The sequence below is a fragment of the Thalassophryne amazonica genome, chromosome 13 (genome assembly GCF_902500255.1).
Source record: "Thalassophryne amazonica chromosome 13, fThaAma1.1, whole genome shotgun sequence".
NCBI lineage: Eukaryota > Metazoa > Chordata > Actinopteri > Batrachoidiformes > Batrachoididae > Thalassophryne > Thalassophryne amazonica.
Window position 1 is genome coordinate 22,380,969 of NC_047115.1, and position 12,040 is coordinate 22,393,008.

Here is a 12,040-nt window from a genome sequence, read left to right on the forward strand (position 1 = left end):
CTGCTGCAACCAGGTGACACATAGGTTGCCCTTTGGCTTTTTACACGAGGCCATCAAATATGGCCATCGAGTATTGCAAAGGATTTTCATCTGTCCACCTGTCCGTGCGCAGCGTAAGTCCAGTCCTAATACTGCTAGGGTCTTCAAAGTGACAAGGAACATTCTTGGGACACAGACCTTGAACAAGTTTAGAGATGGCTAACCTTGACCTATTTTAAGTGATTAAAATGTCACATTCTGTACCTAATTTTATAGTATGATTTTGTGAATGTTAGCATGGCAAGGTCACTTCCTGGTGTTGCTAGCTGCTAACTTCTCTTTGTTTTTGGCTAGAAATAACACCTTTCTCATATATTATGTAAAATCTAGTAAGAAATAAACACTTTGAAAACTGAAAACACTGTTTTTGAAACCTGATAACACCTCTGGAAGGATTTAGCTGACATTAGTGTGGTGATGTCAATTCCTTGTTTCACTAGCAGCTAACTTCACTTTGTTTTTTGCTATAAATAACATCTTTCTCATATATTATGTAAAACTAAACACTTCTAAAACTGAAAATGCTGTTTTTGAACCTAATAACACCTCTGAACTGATTTACAAGACAATTCGCAGATGTCAGCATGCACGCTAACCTCTGCTAACTCAAAGATAACTTTCCAAGTAGATAAATTTGTCTCATCAATACCTACAAATGCACAGAGGGTGATCTACAAATATTCCTTGATTTGCACAATTTCTGTTCTTATCAAAAGCTAATATATGTGCACACGCAAGGCCTCCTGCAGATGCCGGTAAAATGTAAATATTGTTTTTGATTGATTGAGGGGCTTTACTGAACATGTACAAATTGTACATAAGACAATAGGATCTTAATAATTAATGAAACAACTGCAAATTATAAAAAAACTCAATGCAAATTATAAAGAACACAATGCTCATATGGCTGAGGGTATTTTAGCATTGCGTTATATTTATAGTTGCTAAGGTTCTCAGCATTAACGCATTACAGTCAGGGAAGCGTGCCACAAGCCCATACATGACATTCCTTCACAAGGCAGGTAGTTTACCTCAAACTTCCAAAGTAATGACACATTTGACACAGTCATTCTAGCTGGACCCAAGGATTCTTAGAGAGACCTGAAGCGTCACAACCACAGTACGACTGGAATCACAGTAACCCAAAGGCTTTGTCCCTTCATTCTCCTACAACAAAACATGTCTGACTTCACATGAACCAAATAGAAATGACTGGAGTCAATCTCTTCAATGAGCTTTAATCTCAGTCACAAACTGGAAACATATTCAACATACTGATGTAGCAGCCTGAAAGAGATTGATAAATTTGTGCCACTTTTTTTTCCTGTCATGACAGCAGGAAGCTGAGGATGTGTGGAGTTCTCTGCAAACTCAATGTGCACTTCTTGAGGACCAGGATGGCCTCCACACACTGTAGCCTGTGGATATAAATCAAACCAAGCATGCGTTTGGAGCGCATGAAGTTATTTGTGGACACACTGCTGAAGGTGGAGAACGAGGATAGGGGAGGAGGGCAGATATCTCTTTTAGATACTCTAATAACACATTCCAGTCCTCAAAACAACGAGAGTAGCTTGACTTCTCAACCAACTGCACAATCAGTCCTTCATTCCTGATTGGCTACAGAATACAGAACAAGACTGGAGTCCTTCAGACAGGAAATAAATTACAATTTTTTTTTTAAAATTATGATGTGCCTCCTTTCATCTCTTTCCTTAACACTGTAAGACGAGACACTTTTTATTCCAGTAGCCACCTTATGACATCACAAAGAGCGACACATACACGATTTTCTCTGATGGGTGGTGATGGTAAAAATGTCACTATTACTCCGTGGATAAGCATGACAGACAACATAAAATAATGATCAGTCTTGTTGCATGTCCACTTGCCTACACAAAGATTTTGGACATCACCCAAGTGTGACTTCCAGGACCGCAGATGTCCGTACTATAAAGAACACTGTGCAAAAGTGCTGGCAAAGCCCAAGTTATAAAAAGAGCACCGGTATCTCCTCCAACACTCCACAGCTAACTCACACATTAACAAGTCACTCTCTCACCACACACATTATGATGGGAAGCTCTGCAGCAACACTGCTAATACATGTTTTTTTAAATCTCATAAACTGAGGCCTGAGTGTAAGAAAAAGGAAAACTGTTCCTGATATGAACAGAGATGGTGAACAGCGTTTGTTTGAACTCTGCGTGGTTGATCTCATTATTGATTACATTATTTTTTTTACAGCCTCTGGCACAGTGTTGCCAGATACAGTTCATGGTTACTTTCCAGCCCCCAAACTGGTCAAAACCTGCCAAAATACACACAAAACCACCCAAAATTTTAGGCATTTTGTTCAGCATTTTAACTTCCCCAGTCCCTTATGCAATGAAGCCAAAGTGTATAAAAGAATCCTGCAGCAACAAACCACAGCAGCCAACCGTGTTTAGCTACTACGAAGCAATTTGATGATGTCATGTGTACTGATAGGCCTATGGAGCCCTTCTCTGCTCTCTGGAAAGCAGCAGCTCAAACAGAAGACTACCAAACACTGCCATGTGAACACTGTCATGTGAAGTTGATCAATAAGAATATAAGCAAAATTTGCAGGGCTCCAGACTGCAACCAAAATGGTTGCATATGGGACCTTTTTGAGAGTGTGTAAGTTAAAGTTTCACCTCGTCACATTTGTGCAAGTGCGTGATGATAATTTGTTTGGTGCTCTTCTGACCCAGGTACTGCAGTCGCGCTTGAAAGCAGTATTCCTCCCGCCACCAACTCACCCCATCTGTCTCTACTTGCATGGACATTTCACACCAAATGTGCAAAATGCTACATGTCACTCTGAAAGCCATTATTTTCAATGGCTAGTACCACACAGAAGCTGGCACCAAGAAAAGCAGCAGGCACTGTTCCTGCAGACCGTTCAGCTGTGCACACAGCACGACAGCTCAGAATCAGAGCCACAGTGCATGTTTTAAAAGTACATTAATGCTGTCCTTTGCTTGAAAAAGGCCACACATCTATATGTCTATGAAAAATCACACAGATCATCAACAGTGCATGGCAGTCTCACAGCTCAGTGCCAACACCACGATGATAGTCCCTGCCCTTTAAAGGTTCACTTTTGAAGACATTTTAGCACATAACAAGAACAACACCAAAAAGTAGCGTATTTTAAACAACTACAACCTTGCTTGATCAAAACTACCAAGTGTCACAGTTTTACAACTACAATGCAGCAATAAGTGGAATTAATGTCATCTTTAAAAATGTTTTGTTTGCTTAAATTATTAAAAATAAAACTTTAAGGAGCAGGTTGGATCAAAGCTGGCGTTTTGCTTAATGCATGGCAGAGATGTTTAGACTGTCGAGCATTTAAATCAGCTTGTCTTTAATGTGCTTGCAATGTGCTCTGTGGAAGGGTAATATCCAAGAAAACTAGTATCAGATTGAGCCTCTGGATCTGTCCTTTTTTTCATCTTCTGTATCGACTGTCAACTAAAAACAAAACAAACAAAGATCTATCTTACTTGGTAATTTTTCATGTTGGGAGACAGCATTCACTATGGGTTTCCATGACAGATTTGCACAAAAGACAAGCGATATTTTCAGTATGTCAAAACATGATGTATGGAAACGATATTTCCACTGACTGATTGTGGTACGGAGATTGAACCGAGATTGTGGTATTTGGGAATTCTTTTGATGCCACTGCTCTGGGCTCGTTGAGTAACCACTGCCACCAGTCTGTAAGGAATCTTGGTGTCATCTTTGACAGTTCTTTTAAATTTGAAAAGCAAATTAACTCTGTAATCAAGTTTAGCTTTTTTCAGCTTTGTCTCCTGGGTAAAGTTAAAAGTTATTTGCCTCGGGCTGACTTGGAGAGAGTGATTCATGCTTTTATCACCTGTCGTTTGGACTATTGCAACTCCCTGTACTGTGGGCTAGATCAAATGTCCATTCATCGTCTGCAATTGGTCCAAAACGCTGCAGTGCACTTGCTTACAGGCACCAGAAAGCAGGACCATATAACTCCTGTACTGGCCTCTTTGCACTGGCTTCCAGTCAGTTACAGGATTCATTTTAAGTTGTTGTTGTTGGTTTTTAAATGTTTAAATGGATTGGCTCCCTCCTACCTCTCCGAGCTTCTGTCGGTTTATGCTCCAGGTCGAACTATGAGATCGGCTAATCAACTGACTCTGGAAGTGCCGAGATCCCGGCTGAAAACCAGGGGAGACTGTGCATTTTCAGTGGCAGTTCCGAGGCTCTGGAACAGGCTTCCTTCACATGTTCGTATGGCCCCATCTTTAAACATCTTCAAGTCTTTGTTAAAAACTCACTTGTTTGCGCTGGCCTTCGACTCAAGCTAGTCGATTTCTGATTTGGTTGTGATCATTATTTTAGTCATTTTGTTCATGCTGTGTTTTTATTATTACTATTAGAAGAAGAAGATATATATATATACAGCATTTCAAATGCTGAACAAAATATCTAAAATATCCACCCACTCCACCCTGCCTGCACTCTCTTCTTCACCTCTCTACCACACTCTCCATTACTTTGAACAGTTGACCCCAAATATTTAAACTCATCTACTTTCACCACTTCTACTCCTTGTAACTGCACTATTCCACTGGGCTCCCTCTCATTCACACACATGTACTCAGTCTTGCTTCTACTGACTTTCATTCCCCTTCTCTCCAAAGCATATCTCCACTTCTCCAGACTAGACTCAACTTGCTCTCTACTCTCACTACAGATCACAATGTCATCTGCAAACATCATAGTCCATGGGGACTCCTGTCTGATCTCATCCGTCAACCTGTCCATCACCACTGCAAACAAGAAAGGACTCAGAGCTGATCCTTGGTGTAATCCCACCTCCACCTTGAATGAGTCTGTCATTCCGACTGCGCATCTCACCACTGTCACACTATTCTTGTACATGTCCTGCACTACCCTAACATACTTCTCTGCCACTCCAGACTTCCTCATACAATACCACAACTCTTCTCTTGGCACCCTATCATAAGCTTTTTCTAAGTCCACAAACACACAATGTAACTCTTTCTGTCCTTCTCTGTACTTTTCCAACAGTATTCTCAGAGCAAACATTGCATCTGTAGTGCTCTTTCTCGGCATGAAACCATATTGCTGCTCACAGATCTTCACCTGTTTTCTAAGCCTAGCTTCTACTACTCTTTCCCATAACTTCATGCTGTGGCTGATCAGCTTTATGCCTCTGTAGTTACTGCAGCTCTGCACATCACCCTTGTTCTTGAAAATAGGAACCAGCACACTTCGTCTCCACTCCTCAGGCATGCTCTCACTTTCCAAGATTTTATTAAACAATCTGGTTAGAAACTCTACTGCCATCTCTCCTAGACATTTCCATGCATCCACTGGAATGTCATCTGGACCGACTGCCTTTCCACTCTTCATCCTCTTCATAGCAGCCCTCACTTCTTCCTTGCTAATCTCTTGTACTTCCTGATTTACTCTCACCACATCATCCAGCCTTTTCTCTCGCTCATTTTCTTTATTCATCAACTCTGCAAAATATTCCCTCCACCTTCTCAGCACACACTCCTCACCTGTCAGCACATTACCATGTGCATCTTTTACCACCCTAACCTGCTGCACATCCTTTCCAGCTCTGTCCCTTTGTCTGGCCAATCGATACAAGTCGTTTTCTCCTTCCTTACTATTCAACTTCTTGTACAGCTTGCAATATGCCTTTTCCTTTGCTTTTGCCACTTCTCTTTTCACCTTACGCCGCATCTCCTTGTACTCCTGTCTACTTTCTTCATCTCTCCGACTATCCCAAAACTTTTTCGCCAACCTCTTTCTCCTTATGCTTTCCTGGACCTCTTCATTCCACCACCAAGTCTCCTTGTCTTCCTTCCACTGTCCAGATGTCATACCCAGTACTGTCCTAGCTATCTCCCTCACCACATCTGCAGTACTTTTCCATTTGTCCAAAATTGCTTCCCCTCCAACCAGTGCTTCTCTCACCTGCTCGCTAAATTTCACACAACAGTCTTCCTCCTTCAGCTTCCACCATCTGATCCTTTGTTGAGCTCTCACTCTCTTCTTCTTCTTTACCTCTAAAGTCATCCTACAAACCATCCTGTGCTGTCTAGTGACACTCTCTCCTGCTACCACCTTACAGTCTGTGATTTCTTTTAGCTTGCATCTCCTATAAAGAATGTAGTCCACCTGTGTGCACCTTCCTCCACTCTTATATGTTACCCTGTGCTCCTCCCTTTTCTTAAAGTAGGTATTCACCACAGCCATTTCCATCCTTTTTTGCAAAATCAACTACCATCTGTCCTTCCCCATTCCTATCCTTGATACCATATCTACCCATTAGTTCCTCATCACCTCTGTTCCCTTCACCAACATGCCCATTGAAGTCTGCTCCTATCACCATTCTTTCATGCTTGGGCACACTCTCCACCACCTCATCTAACACACTCCAGAAATCTTCTTTCTTCTTCATCTCACAACCAACCTGTGGGGCATATGCACTGATGATATTCATCATCACCCCTTCAATTTCCAACTTCACACTCATCACCCTGTCAGACACTCGCTTAACCTCCAACACACTTTTAACATGCTCTTCCTTTAAAATGATCCCAACACCATTTCTCTTCCTGTCCTCACCATGGTACAACAACTTGTACCCACCGCCGATGCTCCTGCTTTTACTTCTCTTCCACTTGGTCTCTTGCACACACAATATGTCTACCTTTCTCCTCTCCATCATATCAGCCAGCTCTCTCCCTTTACCAATCATTGATTATATATATATATATATATATATATATATATATATATATATATATATATATATATATATGTACAGCATTTGAACTTTCCCAGTTCTTTAAGCAATATGCCAAATAAATGCCAAAGCGTATATAAAAATGCTGCAGCAACAAACCACAGCAGCCAACCACCACAACTCATTGTGCCCCCCTCCCCAATGCAGTCACTGACCGGACCGCAGAGATTCCGATGGTTCTCTGTTTCATGGACAGTGGGTGTCGTCAGAGATGGCACAAAGAAAAAGACAAAATAGTCATCTGATCCTCAAGGCTTTGTGCACCGCTTGCACTTTGTCATGATTCATGCAAACAGGGTGTCAGCTGACATGGTTTGTGAACTTTCCCCGTGGAAATGGTGCCCTTAAACATTTGCATGACGTCGGATATCCCACCAATAACAGCGCTTTTACATTTTGCGTGGCAGTTAACCAGATCAATGACAAGTGAGCCTTGCATGCTGAATCATCAAAGATGTCTGCTTTATGAGATTACAAAAGAAATCAATGGCGACAAGAGAAATCACTCCATGTGGCTGCAAATTGAAAAATTTCAATACCCCGTGCAAACAGAGTGAACACCTTAAAATTGAAAATCGGCATGATGGCGCAGAGATTGTAACAAGATGGCACTGCGCTATTATTCCATTGCTAATGACCCTATCACACGTTGACGATTTAGCCAGATGCAGATGTATTAAGAATATGCCGAATACACTGGTGTACGTTTAATAAGTAATGGGTAAGTTTTGTATAAGTTAAGAGCATGATGAAGCACGCTGGTATACATCATAGTACGGCCAGTTTTTCAAAAAGTTTGTGCGCGCACAATATTTCGACACATGCCAGCGTAAGTTATGTGATTGCTGACACGGTTCTTGTATGTTACTCATAAGTCAAAATATGCCCATTGTTGCTGTCCATTGATTGGCTGAACAACTTAAAGCTGCAGTCCTCATGTGAACAGCTCAAACTGTTTTTAATATTAAAACCACACACACACAGAGTAAATATAAAGTCTTAATCTTACCTGTTACGTAATTTCAGTTGGATTCATCATCACAGCCTGACAAAAACGTATCCACATAAAGCATCCTTATTTTGGAAAACTACATTTGAAAATACTAGTTTCTTGTCGTGGTTGAAGAAACATAGCGTTTTAAAAGCAGTTCTTCTGTGTGTGACTGCTCCAGCTGAGTTTCTCAGCCTGAACCAGAGAACATCGGTGCTTTATGCCACAAGAAAAATAACTTATTTTAAAAGTTGAAAGAGTCACAGCGGCCCATTCATTCACGACAGTGTTTACCACAGACATCAGTCAACTCTTCAGCATTCTGCATGCAATGAAAATGAATCCCATGTTCCATCAAGACAAAAATAAAATTATATAAAATTAAAAAAAAGTTAAATAATTCTCTTTGACCTCCACGTGGAGAGGCGAGATCACGCGACAACGTACGTGCACTCGATGACGTACATGCCAACATCTATTTGCTCCGCCCACCAAACAAAAGGCTACTGCCCCGCACGCAGTACTATTTTCCATGTAAAGTGCAGTAATATGTACATGTGTGGGGTAGGTATTTGGCTGAACCCTCATGTGTTTGATGTAAACTGGGATACACAGTGGAAAAACTGGAGCTTGACATTATATTTAGCGACCATAAAAAGTCAGTAGCCTTCGAACAAATGCAACTATTGGTAATTTTTTAAAAGTAGGTCAAAATCACCGGCCTTCGAACCGGTACTCCTCATGCATATACCCACTAAATATGAAGTTTTTGCGAGCAATAGGTGCCAAGCTACGTTGCAGCGAATGAATTGCGACCAGACAGATGGACGGACAACTAGGAAGCTATATGCCACGCCTCATGGTGCAAGCACCGCGCAGGGCATAAAAGCAATGACAAATTGTGCAAAGCAGAGACAACCAATGTTCTGTGAAAATTATCTGAAAAAGAAGTCAGAAACCGAAAAAGTTGGAAAAAAAAGCCCAACGCCACAAAAAAAAAACTTTGACTGAAGTGCATGAATACATACTCCTGACATTTGATCACATCCAATTTAGCTTATGAAAAGCCACTTCTAACAGGACTTTGACCTTAAACTTTTTTTCCAAGGTAAAAATTTATGGTGGTACTCCAGTTCATGAATGTAATCAAAACTTTTAATTATTTTAACAAACTACAAGGCAGGCCAACTTGTATTGCTTTCAGGCAGATACATATATTTTGCACAGTTAATTGTTTACACAGTTATTCTATTTGTTTTAATCAATAAAGCATTATAAAGTTCAAATGATAAAGCTTCTTGTTTCTTCAGACTTCAGTCACTATACTCTACAAACTGGCAGCATGATTCAATTATATATTGTGATTGTGAAATCAGTCAATAATCAATCAAAAGAAAATCATGACTTCGATATATTTATTGCCATATCACCCAGCTGTACAAAATAATGTCTTGCATCACAAGGCCAAAGTAAACAGAAAAAGAGCATGGATCATCTGTCCAACTTTTTACGATTTATACTGATCTTTAAAATGTTTTGTTTGGGTGCACCAAAGTGGAAAAAGTTACAAGTTGTCATTGTTGTAGTGAGGTCTATTCAAATGTAGCCTGCAGTCAGAAAGAACAAGAAAAGGCACCAAATGGTTGCACAGCATAAAGCTGAGCTCGGTTTTCTCATTGAAAATAATGGGTCTTAGAGTGATGCATGATGCGTTCAACACCTGAAACACGTTCAGTGTGAAAGGCCCTTTATACTGACAAATTAAAGTACAACAATGTATAATTAGTGCATCTACTGCAATGGGCAGCACGGTGGATTTGTGGTTTGCACTGTTGCCTCACAGCAAGAAGGTTCTGGGTTCACTTCTGACCTGCGTTGTAATGAATCCAAATGGACATCTGAATGCAGAAATGTCTCTATTCTGTGCCAAATTGAACAATAAAGGTATGCTGACTTAACTAAGTAGTTTCTTTAAGCGTACAAAATCAAAATATTTAAAAATGTCTGATGTTGAATTTGGAATTTTGTTTTTATACATATACACGTGTGCAGAAATTTTTAATATTGCATTTTATCGCTTTGTATTTTTTTGTTTCTCTCATATATATATATATATATACTCAACAAAAATATAAACGCAACACTTTTGGTTTTGCTCCCATTTTGTATGAGATGAACTCAAAGATCTAAAACTTTTTCCACATACACAATATCACCATTTCCCTCAAATATTGTTCACAAACCAGTCTAAATCTGTGATAGTGAGCACTTCTCCTTTGCTGAGATAATCCATCCCACCTCACAGGTGTGCCGTACCAAAATGCTGATTAGACACCATGATTAGTGCACAGGTGTGCCTTAGACTGCCCACAATAAAAGGCCACTCTGAAAGGTGCAGTTTTGTTTTATTGGGGGGGGATACCAGTCAGTATCTGGTGTGACCACCATTTGCCTCATGCAGTGCAACACATCTCCTTCGCATCATCCGTGAAGAGAACACCTCGCCAACGTGCCAAACGGCAGCGAATGTGAGCATTTGCCCACTCAAATCGGTTACGACGACGAACTGAAGTCAGGTTGAGACCCCGATGAGGACGACGAGCATGCAGATGAGCTTCCCTGAGACGGTTTCTGACAGTTTGTGCAGAAATTCTTTGGTTATGCAAACCGATTGTTCCAGCAGCTGTCCGAGTGGCTGGTCTCAGACGATCTTGGAGGTGAACATGCTGGATGTGGAGGTCCTGGGCTAGTGTGGTTACACGTGGTCTGCGGTTGTGAGGCTGGTTGGATGTAGTGCCAAATTCTCTGAAACGCCTTTGGAGACGGCTTATGGTAGAGAAATGAACATTCAATACATGAGCAACAGCTCTGGTTGACATTCCTGCTGTCAGCATGCCAATTGCACGCTCCCTCAAATCTTGCAACATCTGTGGCATTGTGCTGTGTGATAAAACTGCATCTTTCAGAGTGGCCTTTTATTGTGGGCAGTCTAAGGCACACTTGTGCACTAATCATGGTGTCTAATCAGCATCTTGATATGGCACACCTGTGAGGTGGGATGGATTATCTCAGCAAAGGAGAAGTGCTCACTATCACAGATTTAGACTGGTTTGTGAACAATATTTGAGAGAAATGGTGATATTGTATATGTGGAAAAAGTTTTAGATCTTTGAGTTCATCTCATACAAAATGGGAGCAAAACCAAAAGTGTTGCGTTTATATTTTTGTTGAGTGTATATATATATATATATATACATATATACACAGAGAGAGAGAGAGAGAGAATGGTATTGTTTTGGATTGTTGTCAGGACAACAATGGCAATAAGTGCCATTTTAGGCTTCCTTTTTTGTGTGCCATTCCCTGCAAGATCTTACTATTTTTTAATTTGTATTTTTCATTACCTAATTAAAAAAAAAAAAAAAAAATCAGTCAGTCAACCACAGATAACCATCTACCTGGTCATGTGTACAGGAGCTAGCAGCAATTCAAGGTGACATTAGCAAAATGCCTCTTTCTCAGCTAGCTCACTGACATTAGCCTCATGCTGGAAACACTAACTAATTAATAAACCAACAGCTGACTGGTACTGAGGAGGTAAAAATGTGTTTTAGTCGGTGAGTTTACAGTGACATCAGCTTACTGAACCAACCTGACATCTGCACACCATATCCGCATCTTGTGCCAGCAGGTCCACAACTTTTCCTTTCCCCTCGTCGCCCCACTGAGCGCCCAGCACCACCGTGACTTTATTTCCGACGGACGGCAAAGTTCCACGTTTGGTCGGGCTGCCGCTACCGTCCGGAGGCGCCCCGGCACCTTCCTGGCTCTCACTTTCCGACATTTCTTCAGTCAATATACTCGTCTGTGCCTTTTCGCTCCGTGCCGCTGCCGTTGATGCGCCGCGCCAGAGAGCATACGAGAACAAGAGCGTACACTCCCGGGCAATGTTCCGCAAAATCTGACTGAAATGAGATTACGATGGTGCCACACAAGCACATCGGAAATACATCAAATCTAACCTATGTATGATTATTTCAATTACTGACGATTTGAGAAATAACCTGGTTATATATGGCAATTGTTTAAAGTGTTGAGTGAATCATCTTGTATACTTTGGGAGGACACGCCCATTGCTTCAGGGGTGTGTGTACATG

The 12,040-nt window shown here is 41.0% G+C and overlaps 1 protein-coding gene across 1 annotated transcript in view; it reads right to left on the bottom strand.

Annotated features, from left to right (window-relative positions):
* The window catches only part of adss2 (adenylosuccinate synthase 2), a 32,056-nt gene extending 20,229 nt beyond the window's left edge, over positions 1–11,827 (bottom strand). Inside the window, exon 1 of the mRNA XM_034184590.1 lies at positions 11,536–11,827. Coding sequence (XP_034040481.1) covers positions 11,536–11,727 — 192 coding nt within the window. The 5' untranslated portion in view covers positions 11,728–11,827. The remainder of the gene's footprint in view (positions 1–11,535) is intronic.
* Between the last annotated feature and the right edge of the window lie 213 nt (positions 11,828–12,040).